At 38.9% G+C, this 27,916-nt stretch overlaps 3 protein-coding genes across 3 annotated transcripts; 1 reads left to right on the forward strand and 2 right to left on the reverse strand.

Moving 5' to 3' along the window:
- Nucleotides 1-4,240: 4,240 nt before the first annotated feature.
- On the reverse strand, nucleotides 4,241-9,559 carry LOC148905733 (uncharacterized). The gene is made up of 12 exons (XM_089040117.1): nucleotides 9,503-9,559; nucleotides 8,649-8,696; nucleotides 8,109-8,156; nucleotides 7,920-7,987; nucleotides 7,756-7,841; nucleotides 7,389-7,474; nucleotides 6,855-6,947; nucleotides 6,673-6,745; nucleotides 6,401-6,431; nucleotides 6,035-6,067; nucleotides 5,111-5,180; nucleotides 4,241-4,967 (listed from the first exon to the last, which is right to left on the reverse strand). Exons 5-12 carry the CDS (start codon nucleotides 7,806-7,808, stop codon nucleotides 4,723-4,725), a joined length of 684 nt encoding a protein of 227 aa, XP_088896243.1. The 5' UTR covers nucleotides 7,809-7,841; nucleotides 7,920-7,987; nucleotides 8,109-8,156; nucleotides 8,649-8,696; nucleotides 9,503-9,559; the 3' UTR covers nucleotides 4,241-4,722.
- Nucleotides 9,560-9,666: 107 nt separating this feature from the next.
- LOC148905734 (uncharacterized) lies at nucleotides 9,667-12,934 on the forward strand. Its single transcript, XM_089040118.1, has 7 exons — nucleotides 9,667-9,784; nucleotides 10,226-10,318; nucleotides 10,427-10,499; nucleotides 10,745-10,775; nucleotides 11,109-11,141; nucleotides 11,996-12,065; nucleotides 12,209-12,934. The coding sequence occupies exons 1-7, from the start codon at nucleotides 9,679-9,681 to the stop codon at nucleotides 12,451-12,453; spliced, it is 651 nt and encodes a 216-aa protein (XP_088896244.1). The 5' UTR covers nucleotides 9,667-9,678; the 3' UTR covers nucleotides 12,454-12,934.
- A 633-nt stretch (nucleotides 12,935-13,567) lies between these two features.
- Nucleotides 13,568-14,356, reverse strand: LOC116296046 (follicle-stimulating hormone receptor-like). Its single transcript, XM_031704001.2, has one exon. It carries the CDS (start codon nucleotides 14,354-14,356, stop codon nucleotides 13,568-13,570), a length of 789 nt encoding a protein of 262 aa, XP_031559861.1.
- Between the last annotated feature and the right edge of the window lie 13,560 nt (nucleotides 14,357-27,916).

Raw genomic sequence — 27,916 nt, forward strand, 5'->3', positions numbered from 1 at the left:
TCGCTGCTCTTTTCCTTGCGACCAGCATTCTACAACTTTAGTCCCGATACCTTAAAGAATTTTTCTGCAATTGATGAGCATGGGAAAGGAAAAAATAAACCAGGAACTATGTGGTGTACGAAGTGTAGGAAAGTCGTAGTTAATAGTTAACTGATTCAGTTTTCCCTGACGATGGATTTGTAACCCGAAAGCTCGGAGCAGGAATATAAAACTAAAAAACGTGGATGGAACAAAAAATTAGTAAATTCTATATTTGTAAGGACCTTGTAGTGAAGTGTTCTTTTTGTTTAGAATATTCCAATGCTGTTATTTGAAGGAGGCAGTCTGATGGCCATGCTTGTCATTTTTGAAGCAGAGTACCCTGGTGGTAATTGTTACAATGTGTTATAAATGATGCATCATAGCAGGGTACTCTCCTTCAAAAATGACAAGCATGGCCATCAGAAATGATCTGATTTCACTACTGTTTTTTATTAACTATGGTTTTTACTGGTGTTCAATTTTCTTTAAAAAGAAAATTCTTTTGAGAATCTTGTGGAAGCATTTCAACTTCCATTGTACCACCACAATGATGAAGAAGATTACACACTGTACAACCCTACTTTGATGAAAGACTTTGTCGATGAACATTCTCCTGGACTATTTGACATGATCCTAAATTCTATAATAAAACCTGAAACCAGCAAAGAAAGATGGTACCTTCAAGAACACAGACCTGTTGTTTTTCTCCATATCATTGCTTACTTCAGGTAGTAAATATTACTTTACATTTTTTTCATGTCTAAAATATTCCTTTTACAATGAAGTGTTCAATTTCAATTTTACTATTATTTTAATAAATTTTATTTTAATTTTTTTTTCTTTTTTTTTTTTTTTTTAATATATCAATCTTATATTAATTTTATCAGTCCTAGTTTTTTTCTATTTGTCTGTTTACAGAAACATTCCTTTATGATGCTCTTACTTGATGATTTTCACAATATCTATACCATTAGATTACCAGACACCAGCCTCAAACTGTCTCTTGCCACCCACATGGTCTCCTCTCTTTTAGAAATCCAACCTACTATTCCAGCTATTTGCCTATGTCTACACCTAATATAGTCATAAATGGTATATCTAGAAAATGTGTTTGCACATGTATCATAGGGACTGTTTTGAGCAAACTTTAAAGAAACATTGTCCTCACTGCTCTCAGCCACTCATGAACAAATTGGATAAACTGACAAATTCTTTTAACACATCTCTTCTATTGCCTACAAGTACATCTAACAGTATCAATAATATAAGTAATAATGAGGAAAATGAAACAGTCCAGATAAAGTTCCAGATATAAACAGTCATGGCCCCGACTATTATGAATCCACAGATTGGAAGAACCATGTTGAAACAATTTTAAATACATTTTCTGTCCCTCAACCTTCAAGAAGCTCAAATTCAAGTGCAAACTCTTCTGGCTCTCTATCTGGCCAAGGAACTCATCATGCCCATTTATTATCTATTTCAACTCAATATGGAAAGTTCTGGTTATTTGAAAAGCAGATATCACAGTCCACACTTAATGGAAGGAATGGCTTAACAGCATGCACTTTCATCAATATCATTCTTTCAAAGTGTTATATAGCAAACAGAATGGTTTTACCAATCCCTGACCAAACAATGTCAATATTGTGGCAAATGGTAATCACATCCTGTATCGGACAGGGCAACAACATACATGATCAAGTTACTGGTGGGCGCCCAATTCACTTTTCTGTATCTGAGGCAGTGATATACATCTGTCTAATCATTCATTTCAAGGAATTACTGTTGATGATTCTTTTGATGTGGATTTTATTAATACAAATCCAGCTGTCCCACAGTCTTCACTGGCATTCTTTTTGCAAAGACTTGTCAAGAACCCAATATAGCAGCCATCATTATCATCAATGGCTAAATGTCTGTGTGTTTAATTGGCAAGGCAAATAACATTCTTCTCATGGACAGTCATCTTCATGGCAACTAATTTATGGAGCATTGGTTGGTAAGACCACCCTGCAAGATTTAGATGGATTTTTGATAAATGCAAAACAATTTATAAGCAATATATAAACGATATATTACATGTGTACATAAACTTTTTTTTAAGAAATAATTATATCCATACAAAATCCATCGACATTGATATTACATAATAATAATAATAATAATAACTTTATTAACGTGTCTTTCTTTCTAGCTTACAATTAAGAAACTCATTGGAGACACCTATCTAACCCTAATAAAAACCCTTAAAATCCATAGTTAATTGTTAGTTATTTCCTATTTACATTCCCACCTCAACACCATCTATTCCACCCCCCTCCCCCCCTCCCCCTCACTCTACCCTCTCCCCTCCAATATCCCTAGTACAACTGGTATGTTATACATGAATTATATGTGTAGATAATAAAATAATAGCTGTGTACCACAGGTTTGCACCCCAGCCAAATCAGATGCCCCACGTCTATCCAGACACTCAAACTACTATCAGGACATTTGAGTTCGCTGGAATGGAAAACTGCAGCACACTGCATTACCCATAAAAATTGAATTATTCAATAGAACAAGTAGAGACATGAATTAATTTAGACACAAAAAGCAGTCTTTACACTCCTGAGCAGAGATATAGTCATGGCCAAGTCCAACTTCCTTTCTTGATTTCTAATATATTAATTGATTCAGCCATTTTGAGCGATTTATCAAGCTTTGACCAAATGAAAGGACCTATATATGCCTTATACTGTGCTTCCCATGTGTTATAGTGTTAAATCTTGGTATTGAGAAGTCATCTGAATTTCTAAGGTTATACCTACACTCATTGCCATGGAAAAGGTTTGATAAAGTTTTGATATCTTTACAGTTTTAGTAAAGTTCTTGTTTGTAATTGTAAATTTATTGCTTCGTGGAGTGCTTAATTAAGAATACTTTCTATGGATTCAGTGCTGGCTCTGCAGCCTTTAAAAAGTCAACTAACAATCATATGTATTTGACTTCAATTTAAAAATTTTTGACAAGTATTTTCATTGACTGACGCTTCTTAGCACATAAAGGCTTAAGATAGTATATCATGTCCCAGCGGTACATATCTGCACTGTAGTACGATCGATCGATCCTATAAAATAAAGCATCAACTCACCTTCGGCAATCTTATATAAGATCATTTTCCTTCGGATTTTCTGGTTTCCTTCAAAAAATCAATAGGAATATCCTCTGCTGCGGACATTTTGTGTAATTCACTTATCTTCCACGACATAAAAGGGAAGAAAATCACAAAACAACGTATGCAACAGGGCTGCAATCCGAAAAGATCGAAGAAAACAGTTTACTCATCCAGAAAAACATGTAAGATTATCCGCCATTTTGATTCTAGACCTTCACGCATGCGCAGACGTTTGACCGCGGTGTTGCTAAATGTAAGCATAATAATGATCTAGTTCCCAATCCCCTAGGAGGAATTTGAACTAGTATAAATTTACAATATTTATCGGATCTCTCAAGGATACTGGTCTTCGAGTCTCGATTTTCAAAACGAGTCTCGATTTTCAAAACGAGTCTCGATTTTCAAAACGTGTCTCGATTTCCATGAACGAGTCTCGATCTCTAACGACATGTCTCGATTCCCAAGAACGAGTCTCGATTCAATCGAGGGGGCTTTTAATCGAGGGACGATCGACGATCGAGGAGGCTTTTTGGAAATCGAGGAAGTATTGAGTTCAAACCGAAATACGTACGTTATTTAAAAAAGCAAAGCCTTATATAAAAGCTACCGCTATCCTATTATATTATATATTGAAGAGATATTGATAGAAAACGAGCGCGCGTTGAGTTATACAAGCACGCGAGGAATTGCGTGAGTCCGAGAAAAGTACTATTAATATCATATAGAAAGTAAAATTAAATGTGTCATTATTTTGGCCCGCTTTTCACGTAAATTATGGAGGACTTATTGGATATTTTTTCGTTGTGATTTAATTAAACAAAAATATCCCTGCATAATAATTAAATCCAAAAGTTCTAAATATACTGTAGGGTCGTTTTATGGCAAGACTGGAGGGCTCCTATTTGCAATTGCCTTCAAAAAAACGGGAATAAAAAATGGGAATATGAAAATGTTTTTATGATGAAAAGGTGGAACTTTGGGAGTTGGACTCTTTTCGATTATTTCGAGCCGTTAATCATTCGAAGTAAAAAATTGCACACTTAACACAGACGCGTGATCTGACGCAATGTAAGGACCTCCGTTTTATTTTTTATTAACTTAGTATACAATTATTTATTTATTTTTGTGGCATTAAATTTTTAATAAGAATTCATAGTTGTACAGTATCTTTTTTTTACATAACATGTGCTAATTTAATACTAGTAATTATCTCGCAAATATCAGACTCCTATATTAACAAATCTCGTTTCATATTTCCTACAAACTGTAATTGCTCATATTCAGAATACATATAATATAAAAATGGCAGCAGTACTTTTTTTAAAATGCTGTAATGATATGTGTTACAGAATGTATCCCAATTCCCAATGAAAGTTTTAGTGGACATCAAAGTTTTTCCATGGCATATATATTTGGAAATTATTTTTTTTCATAAGCATGTGTCCTGTCCGTGGAATGTTGTGGTATGGCCTTGATGACGTCCACCAAAACCGAGTTTGTTTGACCGAAAATGAAAAAAAGCCAGTGACGAATTAAGTAGACTAGTTATTCTTCATACGTTTAGCTTTTTCCCTCCTCAATATTCTCCTTCTCTTTTTCGCTGCTTCTTTTGTTTCTTTGTTTTCCCTTTCCTTTTCCCTTCTTTCCCTTTCCTCCCTTTCCTTTTCTTCGTTTTCCCTTGGTTCCCTTTCCTTTTCCCTAATTTCGAATTCCCTTTCTTCCTTTTTTCTCTTTTCACCATTTTTTCTTTCTTTTTCTTGTTGTTTAAGGTTCACAATCAAGTCATCTGTAAATTAAGAAAAAACATCCAACTACATTAATTGTGTACTTATAATTTATTGTTTATACTAATTTTTTAATTTCTTTTTTTGGAATGTTTTGAGGTAATAAGCTTTGTTAATAATTATGAATATAATAGACATATTTTACCATCACAAAGTAGTAAGGTCGAGTCATCTCCTTTATCATATTCATTGGGATCGTTTTCCCTGAAAACCACCTGAAATGGGAAAGAAAAAAATGGGCAGCAACAGAGGCAGTATTCTCTACTATATAAAAAAAGATATAAATAGATAATTATTTGAAAAATAAAATGAAAATATTCAAGAATTAAAACATTCACAGAACCCCGTTCAAAAATCCCCATCAAATTGTACTATTCTACAATATCCACGCCAAGGCATAATACAGACATGCCAGTCCTTCTGCGTGCAAAACTAGCCGTTGTGTTTGACACCCACCAGTCCAGGCCAGTCCCTCCGGATGCAATCTCAGCGTTGTGATTGACACCCTCCGGTCCAGGCATGCTGCAGACATGCCAGTCCCTCCGGGTGCCAACCGTGCTTTGTGCTTGACACCCTCCGGTCCAGGCATGCTGCAGACATGCCAGTCCCTCCGGGTGCCAACCCTGCTTTGTGCTTGACACCCTCCGGTCCAGGCATGCTGCAGACATGCCAGTCCCTCCGGGTGCCAACCGTGCTTTGTGCTTGACACCCTCCGGTCCATGCCTGTCCCTCCGGGTGCCAACCCTGTGTTGTGCTTGACACCCTGCGGTCCATGCCTGTCCCTCCGGGTGCCAACCCTGTGTTGTGCTTGACACCCTCCGGTCCATGCCTGTCCCTCCGGGTACAAACCTGGCTTTCCGCTTGACACCCTCTGGTCCAGGCATGCTGCAGACATGCCAGTCCCTCAGGGTGCCAAACTTAAGCGGCCATTTTCCAGTCCCAAAGCATGCCCTTAACTTATGCTCACACCTTGAGGTTCAAGCATTCAAAGATGATGCCCTCCTCACCAAGTGTTTAAAAAAGTAAAGAAAACTCAACCCTGAAACTGCATAAGTACAAAAGCACTTACCTCCTTCTCTTCACTGTCAGGAACATAATGCGGCTGTTGAAAAAGAATAATAACGTAATAAATTTAATATGCCTTTTAAAGTTTCTAACCAATCTATCAAGTTTGACCTTTAACAAAATTATTTACTGGATTAGTGCTGGCTGAGGTATGAAATTCAAATTCAAGGAGTATTCAGGTACATGTTCATCTATAAACTAAGCCATCTAGACAGTGTTTGGACCAACGTTCAATTAATTTCCAGTTTGCTAGAATAATTGTAGGCCGACCAATATGGAAACACATTGAAAAATATGGGATGGCTAGTTCTATTTAAGAACTATGCAAAAAAGTAAATTTTAAATTAAATTGTGTTTTTGTAATACTCACATCTACCAATAGTTTACTTTGTTTCTTTTTCCTATGAACATCGCAATAAAATTATTATTATAAAATTACAGCAACAACAAAAACATTAATAATAATGAAATGTATGCTTTATTGTTAGCTGAAAAAAACTAAATGTTCCTACAATCTAGTCTTCACTCAAGAAAACTTGCCCTTCAATATTCCATATTCAAGCCTTCCCAGGCTCTTAATTTTTTTTGGGGAGGGGGGGGGGGGGGGGGAAGAATATAAATGTTTAAAAAAAAAATACTTACTTCAGTTGGGGTTTGCGTCTAGAATATTGTAATTCCTCCATTGCATTTACAAATCTTTGTGTATATACAAACCCTTCAACAAAAAAGTGACCATTCCATTATTAATGAAGTCAAATATATTTTATAAATATTTATATTATACAAAAAGTGTAAATAATAATCACTGTACCATGCAAACTTACCAGTTTGTATCAACTTTATTTCCATTTCATGTTTATTCAAAGGGAAGCAAAGGATTAACTTCCCTTTTCCTTTCATGGAGAACTTTCTGTAAACTACATTAGGATCCAGATTGAAAAGAAATTCATTTTATAAATCGGTTATGAAACACTAGTTTAATTTCATATAAATGAATGGCCATGGTTTATATACCCAACTTTTTTCCCCCTGCACAATTCCACTGCTATACGTTATAGTAATAATAAAAAGTTGAGTTATACACTGTGAAAACATGAAAAAACGAAAAAAGTACGTTCTTTCATCTTTTCACGGTGTATAATTCAACTTTTTATCATTACTGTTTCATTAGAAACACCGAGGCATCTCACACTAGATTTTAGCTAGTTATCTCGCCTTATATTACAATAGTGAGTGCCAGTAACAGCATTTCAATGACTGTAAATCACTGTGCATATAGCTATTGAACATTGTTTTTTTATGGAACGTACCATTGCTTTCTCTATTATACTAATAATCAACAAATAATTTTTTCTTACGTTCTTCACTTGCATGGGAGCCTTCCTGTATGAAGACAATTAGCGGAAAGTCGCCTTCCATTTCTTCAGCAGAATTACTGAGTGATCTAGTAGTGATAGTCGTTTGTTACTAAATGTACTGTCCAATAAATTTTATATTCACAAGCATGATAAGAACAAAAACATATATCTGCAACAACATGCTGTGCAAGTTTTTTTGAAATGGCTTCCAAAAATTTGTCTTTGTTAAAATATATTTCATTGATGTCTAAATGGGAAGTTTTGACTGGATGGACATTTTTGTCAGCCCATACATTCGACAATGTCACCAGTCATATATCATGCTCATATCAAAATAATTGTGCCCTCAGAGCACTATATATAGTACCTTAAGAATTTGTGGAGATCTTCATTCTCCTCCTCAGCAATCAGAAACAACATTGGCCTCTGTAGATGGAAGGCTTGGAGACATGCCTGAACATGAAAATAGCATTATTTATACACTTTGGTGACATACATTATATAACTATGGAGAAAAAAACCTATAACTACCTCATCCAGATCATCCACAGGAAGGATGACAAGCCCACTGACTTCATTCAGTCTATCCAATGCTGAAGCTGGTTGAAGGAAAAAATAAAAAGGGAAGGTGAAAAATATAACAAAGCATTAGTAACAGTAAAGGAAAACAATTAAAAACTATTACTTTCAAAATAGAATTGATATGGTGTACATATGTACCTGACTCATTTATATGACTGAATATGCTGCTTTCTTTTATTTCACCAACTGAAGTAACGAAGCAGAATAAAAAAATTAATAAACTGGAATAACAAAATAAAAACTGGTGTTACAAGCTTTTAATTGTAATACCTAAAAAAATAACAGCTGTACTTAAACAGAGTTGGAACATTATGGAGATTATGGAGAATAAGGACTTTGGATGACTATATTTGTAATATTTAGAATTTTGGTTTCAAGATGGCTGCTTCTGTCATACAGCACGTATCAATTTCACTTTTTGCCAAATTTCCTGACTTTCAAGTGAGAGCTAGTCGTTCATCAAACATCTGAATTATCTGTCTTTTACATATTTGTCCACACAGTCACTACTATGCACATGCAAGCTTTTTGCTGCAAAACAAATATTTCAAAGTCCATGGTAAAGCAAAGGATTCTCAATTTCTGTCAACTAACATGGCATGCAGCATATGAACACTGACATAGCGAACCTTAACACATTGTGGCCTATTAAAGCATGAATCATGATCACCCACTTACCAACCAATCCTTCATCACGATCCTGAACAAATTGCACCTGGTTAGGATCTAATCAAAGCAATTCAAAAGATATAAATCAATGAATGGTGACTCTTTCTTTAAGAGAACTGGGTCTTCTATTTAAAAAAAACATATGAAAGGGCTGAATTGAATATGTTATTAAAAACACTGTAAATGTTCAGTTCAGTTCCAGGAAAATCATTCGGATTTCTCACACAAAACTTCCTATGAACAGTACATATTATAGGACCTTTAGGGCTGTTGTTGCAAAAAGTGCTTACAGATGCAGGGTTGTCAATAACATTTTTGGTGGGTGGGTATGAAATTGAAATAGGTGGCTGACACTCACACACAATGGGAACCGAATTGGTTGAACAGGTGGTACAATCTGCTGGTTGCTGGCTTATATTGACATCAATAAGATGAGCATTTTAAACATGTTTAGGTTTCTGCTTCTTGAAGGGTAAAGTTAACTATTGCACAGGTATGTAGCTGGTCTCTACTAAGCTGGTGACCTTCCGATCTAGATATCACTGTTGTTGCTATGTTTAGAATGATATTTTGCTAGTTTTATAGCTGATATTAAATTCCTTTCTTGTAACTGAAGTCTATCAATCCCACAATAACTTGAAATATGCATCTTAAAGTAACCATGGAACTTGTTATTGCACGTCTAATGTAACTAAGCCTATACCATTACTTACATGATGGAGATGGCAATTGCGTTGCAGGACTGTTTGCAGCTGCTAATTAAAGGGAAATAAAAATACGAAAAAATATTATTATAAATATATTCTGCATAGTTGATTAGAAGTCTGTTAGCAAAAACAAAATTGTAACTTTATTTAACTTACGTGAAGTTGATTCATCTAGCCACGGTGAAGATGAACCTGAAAATGGTAGACGAAATATAACATAACATCATTAAAATCAATGATGTACTGTACCAATGTAAATGTTACAAACTTTTTTATTTTTTTGCAAGTTTTTATTTCTTTATTGGCCCTGCAGTGTTGGTAATGTTTATCCTATGACCAGTGATTTGACTAGATCACTCAGTAATTCTGCTGAAGAAATGGAAGGCGACTTTCCGCTAATTGTCTTCATACAGGAAGGCTCCCATGCAAGTGAAGAACGTAAGAAAAAATTATTTGTTGATTATTAGTATAATAGAGAAAGCAATGGTACGTTCCATAAAAAAACAATGTTCAATAGCTATATGCACAGTGATTTACAGTCATTGAAATGCTGTTACTGGCACTCACTATTGTAATATAAGGCGAGATAACTAGCTAAAATCTAGTGTGAGATGCCTCGGTGTTTCTAATGAAACAGTAATGATAAAAAGTTGAATTATACACCGTGAAAAGATGAAAAAACGTACTTTTTTCGTTTTTTCATGTTTTCACAGTGTATAACTCAACTTTTTATTATTACTATAACGTATAGCAGTGGAATTGTGCAGGGGGAAAAAAGTTGGGTATATAAACCATGGCCATTCATTTATATGAAATTAAACTAGTGTTTCATAACCGATTTATAAAATGAATTTCTTTTCAATCTGGATCCTAATGTAGTTTACAGAAAGTTCTCCATGAAAGGAAAAGGGAAGTTAATCCTTTGCTTCCCTTTGAATAAACATGAAATGGAAATAAAGTTGATACAAACTGGTAAGTTTGCATGGTACAGTGATTATTATTTACACTTTTGTATAATATAAATATTTATAAAATATATTTGACTTCATTAATAATGGAATGGTCACTTTTTTGTTGAAGGGTTTGTATATACACAAAGATTTGTAAATGCAATGGAGGAATTACAATATTCTAGACGCAAACCCCAACTGAAGTAAGTATTTTTTTTTTAAACATTTTTTTTCTTCCCCTCCCCCCCCCCCCCCCCTCCCCAAAAAAAATTAAGAGCCTGGGAAGGCTTGAATATGGAATATTGAAGGGCAAGTTTTCTTGAGTGAAGACTAGATTGTAGGAACATTTAGTTTTTTTCAGCTAACAATAAAGCATACATTTCATTATTATTAATGTTTTTGTTGTTGCTGTAATTTTATAATAATAATTTTATTGCGATGTTCATAGGAAAAAGAAACAAAGTAAACTATTGGTAGATGTGAGTATTACAAAAACACAATTTAATTTAAAATTTACTTTTTTGCATAGTTCTTAAATAGAACTAGCCATCCCATATTTTTCAATGTGTTTCCATATTGGTCGGCCTACAATTATTCTAGCAAACTGGAAATTAATTGAACGTTGGTCCAAACACTGTCTAGATGGCTTAGTTTATAGATGAACATGTACCTGAATACTCCTTGAATTTGAATTTCATACCTCAGCCAGCACTAATCCAGTAAATAATTTTGTTAAAGGTCAAACTTGATAGATTGGTTAGAAACTTTAAAAGGCATATTAAATTTATTACGTTATTATTCTTTTTCAACAGCCGCATTATGTTCCTGACAGTGAAGAGAAGGAGGTAAGTGCTTTTGTACTTATGCAGTTTCAGGGTTGAGTTTTCTTTACTTTTTTAAACACTTGGTGAGGAGGGCATCATCTTTGAATGCTTGAACCTCAAGGTGTGAGCATAAGTTAAGGGCATGCTTTGGGACTGGAAAATGGCCGCTTAAGTTTGGCACCCTGAGGGACTGGCATGTCTGCAGCATGCCTGGACCAGAGGGTGTCAAGCGGAAAGCCAGGTTTGTACCCGGAGGGACAGGCATGGACCGGAGGGTGTCAAGCACAACACAGGGTTGGCACCCGGAGGGACAGGCATGGACCGCAGGGTGTCAAGCACAACACAGGGTTGGCACCCGGAGGGACAGGCATGGACCGGAGGGTGTCAAGCACAAAGCACGGTTGGCACCCGGAGGGACTGGCATGTCTGCAGCATGCCTGGACCGGAGGGTGTCAAGCACAAAGCAGGGTTGGCACCCGGAGGGACTGGCATGTCTGCAGCATGCCTGGACCGGAGGGTGTCAAGCACAAAGCACGGTTGGCACCCGGAGGGACTGGCATGTCTGCAGCATGCCTGGACCGGAGGGTGTCAATCACAACGCTGAGATTGCATCCGGAGGGACTGGCCTGGACTGGTGGGTGTCAAACACAACGGCTAGTTTTGCACGCAGAAGGACTGGCATGTCTGTATTATGCCTTGGCGTGGATATTGTAGAATAGTACAATTTGATGGGGATTTTTGAACGGGGTTCTGTGAATGTTTTAATTCTTGAATATTTTCATTTTATTTTTCAAATAATTATCTATTTATATCTTTTTTTATATAGTAGAGAATACTGCCTCTGTTGCTGCCCATTTTTTTCTTTCCCATTTCAGGTGGTTTTCAGGGAAAACGATCCCAATGAATATGATAAAGGAGATGACTCGACCTTACTACTTTGTGATGGTAAAATATGTCTATTATATTCATAATTATTAACAAAGCTTATTACCTCAAAACATTCCAAAAAAAGAAATTAAAAAATTAGTATAAACAATAAATTATAAGTACACAATTAATGTAGTTGGATGTTTTTTCTTAATTTACAGATGACTTGATTGTGAACCTTAAACAACAAGAAAAAGAAAGAAAAAATGGTGAAAAGAGAAAAAAGGAAGAAAGGGAATTCGAAATTAGGGAAAAGGAAAGGGAACCAAGGGAAAACGAAGAAAAGGAAAGGGAGGAAAGGGAAAGAAGGGAAAAGGAAAGGGAAAACAAAGAAACAAAAGAAGCAGCGAAAAAGAGAAGGAGAATATTGAGGAGGGAAAAAGCTAAACGTATGAAGAATAACTAGTCTACTTAATTCGTCACTGGCTTTTTTTCATTTTCGGTCAAACAAACTCGGTTTTGGTGGACGTCATCAAGGCCATACCACAACATTCCACGGACAGGACACATGCTTATGAAAAAAAATAATTTCCAAATATATATGCCATGGAAAAACTTTGATGTCCACTAAAACTTTCATTGGGAATTGGGATACATTCTGTAACACATATCATTACAGCATTTTAAAAAAAGTACTGCTGCCATTTTTATATTATATGTATTCTGAATATGAGCAATTACAGTTTGTAGGAAATATGAAACGAGATTTGTTAATATAGGAGTCTGATATTTGCGAGATAATTACTAGTATTAAATTAGCACATGTTATGTAAAAAAAGATACTGTACAACTATGAATTCTTATTAAAAATTTAATGCCACAAAAATAAATAAATAATTGTATACTAAGTTAATAAAAAATAAAACGGAGGTCCTTACATTGCGTCAGATCACGCGTCTGTGTTAAGTGTGCAATTTTTTACTTCGAATGATTAACGGCTCGAAATAATCGAAAAGAGTCCAACTCCCAAAGTTCCACCTTTTCATCATAAAAACATTTTCATATTCCCATTTTTTATTCCCGTTTTTTTGAAGGCAATTGCAAATAGGAGCCCTCCAGTCTTGCCATAAAACGACCCTACAGTATATTTAGAACTTTTGGATTTAATTATTATGCAGGGATATTTTTGTTTAATTAAATCACAACGAAAAAATATCCAATAAGTCCTCCATAATTTACGTGAAAAGCGGGCCAAAATAATGACACATTTAATTTTACTTTCTATATGATATTAATAGTACTTTTCTCGGACTCACGCAATTCCTCGCGTGCTTGTATAACTCAACGCGCGCTCGTTTTCTATCAATATCTCTTCAATATATAATATAATAGGATAGCGGTAGCTTTTATATAAGGCTTTGCTTTTTTAAATAACGTACGTATTTCGGTTTGAACTCAATACTTCCTCGATTTCCAAAAAGCCTCCTCGATCGTCGATCGTCCCTCGATTAAAAGCCCCCTCGATTGAATCGAGACTCGTTCTTGGGAATCGAGACATGTCGTTAGAGATCGAGACTCGTTCATGGAAATCGAGACACGTTTTGAAAATCGAGACTCGTTTTGAAAATCGAGACTCGAAGACCAGAATCCTTGAGAGATCCATTGACGTATAGTATGTTGTCCCTAAGACTTGTGACAATTACAATTAAGACTAAAGGAAGAATAAAAAATAGAACATTAGTGAACATAATGAGTGCAATCCTACGTGCTACGCGGTTTTCTCTTTGTAGTTGTACGGTCTTCTGGTTAGTCTTTCGGAAATCCAAATCCAAATAAGCATATAAGGACATTGCAAGGATATACAGCACGACTCCAATACCTCCAACATATTTAAGTACATCTATATTGTTAGTGTTTTGTAACGGGATGCACATGCTGTCTGTTTTATTCGAGAATTTCGGGGAAATCATGAAACTGACCGCCAGTGAAATTGACAAACCCCAGACAATTACCATGGCAATACAACACATTCCCTTAGTGATTCTGATGTGTGGTCTCATGCAGTATACAACAGCTAAGTACCTTTCTAATGTCATTATGAACGACATTAAAGGGCTTGAAATTTGTCCAACAAGGAAGAAAAGACCAACGACTTTGCAGTACTGTGTGAAAGCAGAGTATTGAGTAGCATCCATGATTTGTCTTGTCCAGGCAATAATGATCATATAAATGCTGATGAAAAGGTCTCCTACAGCAATATTAGCCACAAGAACATGCGGTACAGACTCTCGCAGAACTCTGCTTCTTAAAGTTGTCATAATAACAAACAGATTTAAAACCAAAGCAAAAATCCCTTCTACCAAAGTCATGATATGAATTCGTCCAATCGCGTTCCAGCAATACGATGTTTCTAAATTTCTAACGAAATACCATGAGTTTTGTTCCTTTATATGAGAAAAATTACGTTTAGGGTTGATTCTATAGCTACGCGATAAGGTTCAAGCCTCCTGCAATGAAAATAAAAGCCACTTTCATCGATGATATTCCAGTAGCTGACATCACGGAAAAAGAGCTTATTCTGCCAACAGTCATTCGGTCTTAATAATAGGACATTTGGATGAATGTTTTCTTTAATAGACGGTGAAATTGTTTCCACAAAGATAGATGTATTTTCTAATGTTTTTATGATATTTCTTCTAACTAGATAGCATTTGAATAGCCGCCAGTGATAACCCTTTGGCTTGTGCATTAATAATAAATCGATAGTCGTTAAGTTTGGTAGAGACAGAATTTGTTGATCTGGCTTCCAATAAACATTTTGTGCAATGTTCAACATGACGAGATTTGGTAGCTCTTCATGGTGAATCAACGTTGTTTCCCACTGTTTGATAATGTTATCTTGGAGATTCCTGTTTCAAAAAATGTTACAATGAAAGTTATTATTCAGTGGATCAAAACAAAAGCAGTATTTATAAAAGGTTGTGACACCACTAAAGAAATTAGTTAACCGACAATCAGGTACCCCATCAACAACGCATTATTAGTGTCACTTACAATTCCCGTAGTTTTGCAAGTCCTGCAAATGCTCCTTCACTAATGGCGTTAGTGTTGTTAGAAGATAATGATCTGTACAGATATACATACATACATACTTTATTACTTTATCCCTTTACAGGGCTTTTCAGAAGCATTGACAAATACAAATTACAATATGATATAAAAGTTAAATATAAATGCAAATACAAGTTTAAATCTACTAAGATAAAATATACTATTGCCTTCAAAAAGGCTCGTGACAAGAAAAACACATACATAAACACACGTGCCACTGCAGCACCTAAGGTGCTGACTATAGGTAAAATCAATAGCATATGTGCTCATTCACGCAAATCTCAAATCAAAACATTTAGACATGGATGCATATTCATAAGGTAAGCTCAAAATGGAAGCTCCATAAAGAGAGAATTAAGAAATAGAAACAAGGCTTATCAATACTCACAGGTAAATTAGATTTAAATAGTTTTTGCACGAGTGTTGGGGGATAAACTGAATATTGTTCCTAGAAACATTTCTTAAATGAAGAAAAATCAACAATATTCATTATTGCACTGAATTATAAGAATAATGAATATAATATTTCACAATCATAAGAAACGTATTCGAGTAGTATAGGGGATGGGGGTTCCAGCGCAACGACCACCGGAGGATTACCCGCCTAAAGTACCCCCCTCGATTCGTACCGCGATTACCCGCATCCCGCGTCTATGTAAAATATGTTAGTCTATATATGGAGTGCGAAGATTGTAAGAGAACTTTTAAGAAAGAAGTGGACTTGAAGAAGCATTTGAAGATGAAGACGAAATGTATGAGTAGCTATGATTGTGGATGTGGTAAGAAGTTTGAGACTAAGGTTAAATTGTTTTGGCATTGTCAGGATTGTGAGTATGACTACGACGATCTGAAAAGGGTCTGGAATTAGGTATAAGATATTTCCTATTATATAGATGGAATCCCAAAGCAATTTCGAAACGGTGCCAATACCCGGTAACGGTGAGATTGATGTTAGACAGTTTTGGCGCCAGTCAGAAAGGAAGGTCAAGAGAACGCTTCGAAAAGGCATAGAAGAATTAGGAGCCCTGAAAGCGAGTATAATGGTAGAAGTAAGTTTATCAAAAGATGAGGCAACGACGACAGCAATGCTGCGATCAAAGTCGTTAGTGATATTAGAGTCCACGAATCTGGATAGGTCACTCAGCGAAGCCTTAGAAGCAATAATGGAATCGCTGTCTAACTACACGAAAGAAGGATCAGGTTGGACAGTGGAGGAGGTAGAAGGTATGGAGGTTAGCATGGCAAGGTACGTGCCAATACGAGGAGGAAGTTACGTACCCCTACCAACGTGGGTAGAAAGGAAGAAAGCCATAGTCAACGTAAAAAATGACGACAACCGCTGCTTTATGTGGGCAATACGATCCGCGCTGTATCCAGTAGATAAGGATCCCTGTAGGACAAGTAAGTATCCCACAGACGATTTAGAGTGGGATGGTGTGGAATTTCCCATGCAGTTGATAGACATCCCCATATTTGAGGAAATAAACGATTTAGCAATTAACGTTTATGGAGTCAGAGACCAAACGATAGTACCACTAGTGTTGTCAAAGAGTAAAGGAGAACGAATACACCTTTTCTACCACGGCGGACATTATTCGTGGGTTAAACATATTAGCAGACTGTTTTACAGACACACCAAACACAAAGGTAAGAAATACTTCTGCGATTGCTGCTTATTATCCTTTACCAGCGTTAAAGCTCTAAAGGAACACGATGAAATATGTCGCGGAGTCGAAGAAGTGGCGCAACGGATCCAGATGCCCACAGATAAGAACCTATCCTACTCAGACCATCAAAAGCAGATGCAGGTGCCTTACGTGATATATGCAGACTTTGAAGCGTTGATAACTAAGGAAGAGCAGAAAAGTGGTGCCACGAATAAGGTGGGATTACACGAGATCTGCTCCTTTGGTTACATAGTAGTCAGATCAGACGGTAAGGCTGACCCTCCTGTAATTTACCGAGGTAAGAACGCAGCTAATGAGTTTCTAGAAGCATTGCGAGAAGAGGAGGAAGAGATAAGAGAACAATTAAGACACCCAAAGAAGATGGTATTTACCAAAGAGAACCAGGAGGCTTTTACCAAGGCAAAGAAATGCCACATTTGCCAACATACGCTTCTCCAGTTTGGAAGACGAGCCAAGAAAGCGTGGGATGAAGATGGAAAGTATTTAGGAGAAGCTCATTTTAAATGCGGGAAGTATGCTAAGAAGGGTGAGAAGCCGGGAAAGCCCTCCACGCATTGCATTCACTGCCACAAAGCATTTGTTGAGGATTTCTATGTGGATAAGGTTAGAGATCACTGCCACATCACGGGTAAATACAGAGGTGCGGCTCATTGGAAATGTAATATAAACTTCAAAGTAGATCCAGAAATGGAAATACCCGTATTCTTTCACAATTTAAGGGGTTACGACAGTCACTTACTCTTACAAGGAACAGACGGCTCCGAAGTAAAGTGCATACCCAACAACAAAGAAAGGTACATGTCCGTAACCGTAGGCAAGCTGAAGTTCTTAGACTCGCAGCAGTTCATGGCGGACTCCTTAGCAAACTTGGTTAAATACAACACGGAGTTCCCCATTTCCAGTCAATACGGCGCGGAAAGGAAAGGAGTCTACCCATACGAATACATGGACTCCTGGGAGCGATTCGAAGAGCCCCTACCACCCAAAGAGAGATTCTACAGCACCCTAAACGAGTCTGGTATAAAGGACGAGGAGTACCAGCATGCGTTAGATGTGTGGGAAAAGTACTCCTGTGAGAATATGGGAGAATACCACGACATCTACCTACGTTCAGACGTAGTGCTGCTCGCAGATGTTTTCCAAAGCTTTCGAAAGATGGCAATGGAATACTACGGGTTGGATCCAGCGAACTTCTACACGGCTCCTGGACTTAGTTGGAGTGCGCTTCTAAAGAAGACAAACGCGCAACTGGATCTCCTAACGGAATACGACATGTACCGCTTTATGGAAGACGGTATCCGCGGCGGTGTTTGCGGACCCAGCAGACGATACGCAAAAGCGAACAATCCCACGGTGGAGTACGACCCGGAGAAGCCAACCACATACATATTCTACTTAGACGCAAACAACCTCTACGGTTGGGCAATGTCGCAGTACTTACCTGTACGCGACTTCGAATGGGACAACATAAAGCCCATAGAGTTTTACCTAAACGTAGGTAAAGAAGACGACAAAGGTTACGTGCTGGAGGTGGACCTGGAATACCCAGAGCACTTGCACGACGCGCACAATGAGTTCCCATTAGCACCAGAAGCAATAGAAATACCATTTAAGCAGCTGAGTCCGCTGCAGAGGGAAATGTGCCCTGGCTACAAACCCTACAGGAAGCTAACGATGAACCTGATGGACAAGCGAAAGTACGTGGTGCATTACCGCAACCTGCAGTTCTATGTGCGCCACGGCTTACGCGTGAAGAAGATCCATCGCGTTTTGAAGTTCACGCAGGAACCATGGATGCGCTCCTACATTGACTTTAACACACAAAAGCGCACGCAGGCAAAGAATGACTTCGAAAAGAACCTGTTTAAACTAATGAACAATAGCGTATTTGGTAAGACAATGGAGAACATCCGCAAGCGCGTAAGCATAAAGATAGCCAGCACCAGGGAGGAAGCAGAAGCATACGTATCACAGCCTGGATTCGTTAGATACGTAGAAATGTTAAACTTCTACGTGATTCACATGAAGAAAGCGAATCTATTCCTGAATAAACCCGTATACACGGGGTTTACAGTGTTAGACCTATCAAAACTGCTGATGTATGAGTTTTACTACGACAAGCTAAAACCGAAATACGGTGATAAGTGCCGCCTCTTATACACCGACACCGATTCCTTGATACTAGAGGTGCAGACGGAAGACATTTACGAAGACTGTGTTCCCGACATCGATGAATACGACACCAGCGATTACCCACGCGACCACTTTCTTTACTCCCCTAAAAACAAGAAAGTAATCGGGAAAATGAAGGATGAGATGAAAGGAAAACCCATCGTGGAATACGTGGGCCTGAAACCCAAGATGTACAGCGTGCTAAAGCTGGACGGTGTAGAAAAGAAAGCTAAAGGCGTAAAAAAGTACGTGGTTAAGAAGGACATAACCCACGATTCATACTTAAAGGTCCTGCGTACGCGTAAGGAACAGCGACATAAAATGAACAGCCTGCGCAGCTACGGACATCAAATACACAACGTTACACAGGAGAAGGTGTCACTGTCTGCATTTGACGGTAAGAGGTGGATGTGTGATGATGGTATCCATACGATAGCATTCGGACATCACACGATAAGCAGTTCTTCCATGACGAACCCACGTGTGGGGCCATCGTGAAGATAATACAAGATGGGCTGACCCTTCTTAGCTATCGCACTTCGGATCTGGTAAGTTTCCAAAGACCAATTAGGATCCGTAGCTCTTTTGGATCCTCCTTCTAATTCACCCGGCTCATAGAGATATCGAACCGTGACATTACCTAATCTTTTTTCATGGGGGAAGACCGCCCTCGAACTTCTGACGTAGGACTTGTGTTCCACGTGTTTCTTTTTTATGGCATCCCTGGGTTTTATTCCCGTAGCCCTGGCCGCCTCGTTGTTCAAAGCCACGATGACCTGGGGGAGCCTCTGAGTCCATTCTCTGTTGCGTTTGGATGGATCTTCCAGCTCTTTCCAATACTGGTACCCAAAGAGACGCTCGGCCAGGGTCTTATTGAATCTTTCGACGATGCTCTGACCCCTGTGGTACTCTGCTTCGGCTCTCCTAATCTTAGTGCTGTGGTCTTTCAGGGTCTTAGTAACCACGCCCATAAACTCTGTTCCCGCATCCACTTGCAGCAGCTTGGGCCATTTCAAGATGCGCTTATAAATCCTACCTAGGGCTTCTGCGACTTCCCCAGAATCCTTGCTGGTTATGGGTTCGGCGTCCTTATATCTGCTTGCGATATCAACTACGGTCAAAGCGTATCTATAGGTCTTCTTTCTCACCTTGTCGTGCGGTAAGAAGAGCAAATCCGCCTGATGAACTTCATTGGGGGTATTTACGGTAAAGCTGGGCCTGGGAATGTACTTAGGCACGGGAAGATAAACCTGCCAGAGGGTTTGTTTTTTCAACCAGTTCTTAGCCGTTTCATCTGATACCCTGGCCGCGGTCGCGAGTTTTTTAATAGCTGACGCTCCTTTCCAATAGCCTTCAGGCCCATAGTAAATCCTTTTAAGTTTGTCCTCAGTTCGGCCCATTATATGAATAGAATCGCGCTTCGCTTGATTCAAGCGAAGGATAAAACAAGATTGATCTTGCGTCCGTTAAAATCCACCGTCTTTCCGTCCACTTTAATGGTGATGTTTATGCTTTCTACCAAATTAGATAAATCATAGCTCAAAGAAATGGGAGTGTATTCTACCAGGTCAAATGGATTACCTTTTGGTAGAAACTTGGACATAAGAGAAGACTTTTCTCCATTATTGTAACTATGGACCAAGTCGCAATAGACTTCGTAAGAGGATGCGACTTTCCATTTTACATCATATGTACTGCCGCTATTTATCGTGGTACTAGTAAGACCCAGGAGTTCTACCAATGAACTGTCCTTCAAATTAGCGCTCCCACTATTTTTTTTGAATGTCATTTCATGGGGTAATCCTGTGGTAAGAGTATATCCATGCTTTGCTAGCTCCTTAGCCAGTGTTATAGGTGTGTATTGGGAATCTGGTATTTTTGGTTTGGCGGCATTGTCAACGACAAAGCCATCAATTAAATTATACCAAGAATTGTACAAAGAGCAACTAACCAACCGAACCCTTTCCGCGCGGATGGGAGGATTCAGATAAGTGGTAAAGTCATTCTTGTCGCTTTCCAAAAAGACGATCATTATATTAGATACGCCAAGGCCACGCCTCCTGCCAGCCCTGCGACTCCTACGAAGACCAACTCACTATTTTTTTGTTTCTTAGAAGGCTGGTAGTAATTCTTAAAGTCAGGCTTCTTTAACACCACTGTTGGGTGCGCCTGCGAATAAAGTTTGAAGGCGTAGTCTGTGTTTTCGAAGTTCTTATCCGCCTGCATTTTGTCTTGGTAATTCTTATCCAACCAATCCCTGTAGGCTTGTCTTTTTTTATTCCAAGCCGCCACGTCCCGCTGATATTTCTCCAGCGCTAAGTCGTGCCTTTTTCTTTCGGCGTTAGATTCTGCGTTTTTATCACCGCTAACTAATTTATCCAGATATCTACCGCCATAATTAGCTCCTGTAAATGCTAAAGCTGGAATAACTCCACCTGCGACTAAGCTAACCATTATATGTTAGGCAGGTACTTTTCCTTTCGTAGGTAATCCTTTAGCATGATAGCCCCGCCAACGGCAGCGGTCATCTTAGCAAAATTAGCGAAGCTCTTGCTTGGGTCTTCAGTAAAGTCTTCTTTGAGCACTTTCTTACCTACCCAACCAATACCCGCAACAATAGAGGTAATGATAGCTGCTCCTTCAACAGTTTTCAACAACGCGGTCGACATTATATTACAAAGCGAGAAGGTCATTCCATTTCAGGGATTTTGTTTTTTCTGACCTCCACAGGTGCGTGATATGTTGGGGTCTCCCACTTTACTTCTGGCTTCATATTCCGCCATTGTAAGTAAAAGCTGCCTGCTGCTATAGCAATTCCTAACGCGCCGATGACATAGCCGGGATTCCAAAAGGATTCGCTTTCGTCCTCCACCTTTTCTTCTTTTTTGGCTTTGTTCTTCCTGTTCATCTCCGCGAGCTTCTTTCCCGCGGCAACTCTGCCTGCAGATTTAGGCTTGGTAATCTTCTGCTCCTCCTGAGGTTGTTCTTCGGTGCCACTCATCTTATATCTAAGGACTTGAAGGACTTGATAATAACTTGACGGCGACTTGACAATGACTTAAGGATGACTTGATTAAGTACTTAAGGACGACTTGGCAATGACTTGACTAAGTACTTGAGAATGACTTAAGACGACTTGACTAAGTACTTGACAATGACTTGACTAAGTACTTAAGACGACTTGACAATGACTTGACTAAGTACTTAAGGATGACTTGACTAAGTACTTGACAATGACTTGACTAAGTACTTGACTAAGTACTTAAGACGACTTAAGGACGACTTGACTAAGTACTTGAGGCGACTTGATCATCAGCAAGTGCTGCCTGGAAGACCTTTTCGACTTCTCTATCCTTCTTGAAGTCCTTCCAAGATGTTCCGAAGGAACCTAGTACCTCCTTCAAGTTGACGTGCTGAGCTACGTGAAGTGCCGCAGAGGCTACTGCCATTAACTTACCGCACTTCAAAGACAACCACCCGCAGGTTATTTTAAGTTCTTGGGCAATGACATAGTCATCTCTTATGTCCTTCTGTAGTTGCTCCACGTCGTCTATGGGCAGTGCAAGTCCAAGCAATTTAGTCGCAAGTCGGATAGCGGAGTCTGCGACGGCGTCCGTGGTCTTACTTGCAAGGGCAGCCTCGTACCTCTTATGGAACTTTTTGACTTCATCTTCTGACAACTTGTTAACTTGCTCATGGGTAAGTTCCTTGCCTATCATTTCTTTACACTTCCCCGAAGACACAAGGATGTTGAGTTGTTCCTTGAGGTTACTTTCGTCTAACTGTGTGGGGACTTCATCTAAGAGCTGCTCAATCTCCATATATGTTAACGTTATAAGGAAACCTTAAAGTGAATATCATCTTGGAATGTTGATGCGTCTTTAAATACCGCATGTATTCATACAACTGTTCCTTGGATATTTCACCGCCGTAGTCGCTTAAGATGGTTTCCAGGTCAGACTTACTGGGTGTATAAAATACGACCAGGGAGCCTATGTTTTCCCTGAAGGGTTTAGAGACACTGGTAAGCTGCTGCGAGAGCAACCAAACACTAATATTGTCATGTCTGCCGCTGAACGCGAGCTTCACTAATTCGGAAGTGCGCTTTTTTACGTCGTCCCCGCAGGCAATGTCATCCAGTATGAGCAAGGTTTGCGTATCTTTAGGGAATTGCTTGTGCCAGAACTTCAAATGGTTGGATAACTCATTAGGGTCTAATATGTCCACAAAGAAGTCGTCATCTTTCACTCCTATGCCTTCCCAGGTGCGGTTATTCACGTAGGTGGGGCATAATAACACTATGTAGTCGAAGCGGTATCTAAAGGGTCCTAATAGCTGCTCCACGATGAACTGGGTCTTTCCGCAGCCGGTGGGTCCTACTATCAGAGCATTACAAGGCATGTGATCTGGATTCATATATAGATGGAGCCAGTGGAAGCAGTAATAAGGATTACCGCCGACGCAAAGGATAAAAAAAACACCATAGAAATACAAAGGGAAGAAATAGATCGGTTAAAAGAGCGTGTGCAGGAATTGTATGATGAAATGTGTAGTCTGAAGCGTGAAGAACGGTTTGGTGCGGTTTTAACGATAGTGTGTTGGGCTGCGGAGTCCGTTAAGGACTTCATGAGATATCCCCTCTAGAACCTCATCGTCGTTGCTGGCGTAGCATTTCCGCCTTCTGTAGCAGCGCATCTTTCATACGCATTTCGGCGTAGCGACTGAAAGTACGTGCTTGCGATGGATCGTATAAGCACTGCCACAAGTGTTGTTCCTTCCTGACGCAGCCACACTTATCGCAAGTGTCGTTCCAGTAGTTTACGTTCTCCCAGGCGACCTTTTCAAATGTGACGTCGAAGTTCACAAAGAGGTCGTCTATTTCTTTTTTCTGGTTGTTTAATTGCCTTACCGTGTCGACTGGACAACAACGTTCTGCTACGTCGCCATGCTCTTCGCAGGCGACTTCTGAAAGGTCGTATCGTTTACATCTGTATTTGTGCCAGGCATCTTCAAAGGATGCGTTGCAGCTTTTGCAAAGAGATTTGAGGCAGACTCTGTGTTCCATGTGGTATGCTAGTGCTTGAGAAGAGCTTAGTACCTTGTTGCATTCTTCGCAAGTAAGGTTGTGTGCGTTGTTTCGGCGACAGACCTTCTTTTCGACGTGGTAGGAACAAGCTTGCGCGGTAGCAAAGGTCTTATTGCAATGTTCGCATGTCGTTTCTGTCGCGCGTTGCTTAAAGCAGACCTTGTTTTTTGACGTGGTAGGAACGAGCTTGGCTGGTCGTAAAGGTCTTATTGCAATGTTCGCATGTCGTTGCTGCGCGTTGCTTAAAGCAGACCTTGTTTTCGGTGTGATAGTTAAGTCGCTGTAAGGAACTGAATCGTTTGTTGCAATCGTTGCACGTCATTATAGTAGGGTGTTCTTTATGCCTTATTAATGATCCTACTTCGTTGTTGCTGATAGGGTAGGGTCTCTTAAGGCCTTTAGTTTTAATGTCATTATTTCTTAATGTTTTGAATGTTATTAGGCTAATATTCTTAGGGCCTTTAGTTTTAATGTCATTATTTCTTAATGTTTTGAATGTTATTAGGCTAATATTCTTAGGGCCTTTAGTTTTAATGATACCTTATTATTCTTTAATGATATCTCATTAACATTACTTAATATAATAAATAAAAAGAGGATAATATGAAGGACCCTAAAATAAGTCTTTACGTAACGTATCCTAAGAAAGAATAATAAGATATTATTAAGATCTCCTACATCACCGATATACTACATCGAAGTTAAGGCGCAGGAGCCTGGGAGGAATCTAGTTACCCTTTCAATATATGGACTGCATTACATGTGAACTACCTGCCGACTGCATAATTCGTGAGGAGAAAAAATACACCTGTCCTCATTGTAATAAGGTATTCCCCGAAGGATCCTTTGTTGGGCATTGGTGTCCCACAGATCCTAAAACACAAGAACTTTAGTTTACAAAGAGGATCTGTAAGGTATATGGAGCGACTGCGATACCGTCCCATAAGCACCCTTTGCGGTGACTGCGGTCAAAAGCTGTCCACCCCTCCAAGCCTTACAATATCACCGCGACAACAAAGTCTGTCTAAATACCTACTCTGCCGCCGCTGTGATGAGCCCTTCTTTGAAGAGAACTGGCATAAGTACCGCTGCCGGCCGTTACCACCTAGAAGGTATGGCCTGCGAAACCCACGGTGACATAGCCGAACGCTGTTGTCCCCCTTGAAACCTCTCGGGCGCTGACAAACGTAAGAAGGAAATTGACCAAACTTTGTAGGCTTTGACGACGTGTGAGGGCGTTAAATGGGAGGACAGGGAACACTGGGAGGCATTTGCGATCGCTGCGGTTGTCAACGGAGCGGACAACATATTTGGTGCTGTCTATACGACGGACCACGTCCTTTAGACCATTACCTGGCGGTTACGAAAGGCTTGGAAAAATGATAAAGATATATGATACCTCAAATCGCAGCATTCGTAGGAGGCGCCTTAATTACCGTATCCGCTTACCAGATAACAGAAAAAATGAGGTCCGCCGTAGCAGACCAATACTTAACCGCCCATGAGGATGACTTCTAATCACACAGAGGATTAGCATCTACCTTCCTTTCAACGTCGAACTTCCATCGACCGTTGACCTTACCATAGCTGCGTATGTGTGTGAATTCACATCGACGAAAATAGGATTTGGTCATCATATGTCCGCTTGGCAAATGTTGGGCAAATATGGTGCTCTATATTTGCCCATACATTTGCCTATGCAGGCAAAGGTCGGGGGTAAATTTCTAATAAATTTGCCATTGCTTTGCCATACATCTGAACACATGGGTAAATATGTTATATATTTGCCCTTAGTTTAGACGCATTTAACCCAGTGGGGATATATGATAACCGTTTTTTGCCCTATATTTGCCCTATTGTCAAATGAAGGGCACATATGAAATCAACTTTTGCACGAAGGCTTTGCCCCATATTTACCTGGGGAGCAAATACAATACCCCAAACTGAGTATATCCGATGTGAGGTTTCCGTTTCAATTTATTGCAATCAAAACTTTTCAAAACAAATCAATAATTTTTCAACTGAATTATAATGGATGTTGGCTTGTTTTTACGACTTACGAGGGGGGAGTGCATGCAGGTTCATCTCAGTCATATGTGTCAATTTTTTCTCCTAACGCATGACATCAATGTTGCGACCACATTACTTCAATCATTGTTTTGCTTTGATGTCATGAAAGTGAGGTTATATGCGTTGATACACACAGGAAAAAAACGCGGACGATGTATTTATAATATGCGTAAGTCCGTACATGCGTTTTTTCCAGTACAATAAGAAAACTCATTAACCCATTAACCTCAGCTGCATTCAAACCGCTAACATCTGTAATATTATTTGACAGCATCATTTTTGTTTAGTCTAAACATATGAATTCATCTTTTTTATTGGCAATATATGCAATTTCATTCATAATTATTTTAATTCATCTAATTTTAAACTCATCAAACAATTCATTCAATTTTCAATTTGACTATCTAGTACTGATGCACAGTTCAAACCAGTTTATTTTTGGTAGCTTTGAATATTTTTCCTGGATGATACTTTACTGTCATCTCCATCATCCGTACAATTTACGTTGTAAAGGACAAACAATTAATACTCTTCTTTGTCAAATAACATCGTAAGCAGCAACAAACTGGCTGTGTATCCTTCGTATGGGAATGAATGTAGAGGGCCCTTCCATTTCAAACAAGTTTCTGCACCAAATTTCATGTGGTCTGCCAATCCTGTGTCTTTCTGGATGTCGCTGATACCATCGAACCTTTGCCATACACAATGATTCCTGCTTGCCATCAATTATAATGGTTTGTTAAGAAAGAAATCGACAACACCGGGGCGCAAGTCAAAGTGAATCTGTCTCAATACTGCCACATATATTGGCCACACCAACTTGCAAGAATGAAGGAAGAACGTTCCAGTCTAGAGTCAGAGGACCCTAGCTTTGTCCCCGAATATCCAATGGTACTAATTCTCTCAAACCTATCGGTAACACATTCAATGACCGAGTGTTGAAGTAAAATTGTTTCATAAGCTTTAAAGAGATATTCTGTATAGTCATCATCAAGAACATCAATGGATCGAGGTGAAAAACATGAGTATGCATTCATATTGCTCCACTCTAAGCAACGTAGTACTTGACCAACTGAAAGATTAAGTGTTGATGGTATTGGATGGGATGCTTTCGCCAAGTGTTCCTACTTGTTGTGCCTCCTGAAGAAGTGAAATACTGGTTGGAAAGTTCTTCTCGAAATCTTATGGTAAAGGGATATCTCTTAGTTCATGCTTTGGAGAAATTTTCTCATGATTTGTATTTCACAGATCTATTGTTAATTTCGAAACGCTCCTAAAATCCCATGAAACGTTCGAGAAGCTGAAAAGCGCTAATGAATATACCGGCCTTAAATCTAAAATACATGTTTGAGGTGCAGTGTAGATCATGTTTGTCGTAACACGTTCCTTTCCTATCTTTTGTCAAACGATATAACAAAAAATTCCACAGTATCATGTCCCTTCTTGTAGCTCTTCAGTTGTAATAATGGAGGCACAGGTGAAAAGCAGGAAATACGAAATAACCTCCCCCACCACCCCTCCAAATCAGCTGTTGGAAAGATATTCCCCAAATGGCAGAATACAGAAATACAAGAGAGTCCATGTTTTCCACTGATCAGCAGTAAATCCCCAACCGAATGTTGATATCTTTTTTCGGGAGACGCCCAATAATGATGGTGGCTTTGACGTCCCTACCTTTTCCTTTCCTGATTTTTATTCAAATTTTCCTTCTTTAGAAATAATTGGCGTTTTTCAGCCGTTTAGCCATACTTTTTTCATTAACGATTACAATCGAGTAAGGCCATGTAAGAGTCAGATATCTG

The sequence above is a fragment of the Actinia tenebrosa genome, unplaced genomic scaffold, assembly GCF_029948245.1.
Source record: "Actinia tenebrosa isolate PJP-AT-01 unplaced genomic scaffold, QUT_ActTen_1.0 PGA_scaffold7__59_contigs__length_16204524, whole genome shotgun sequence".
Classification (NCBI taxonomy): domain Eukaryota; kingdom Metazoa; phylum Cnidaria; class Anthozoa; order Actiniaria; family Actiniidae; genus Actinia; species Actinia tenebrosa.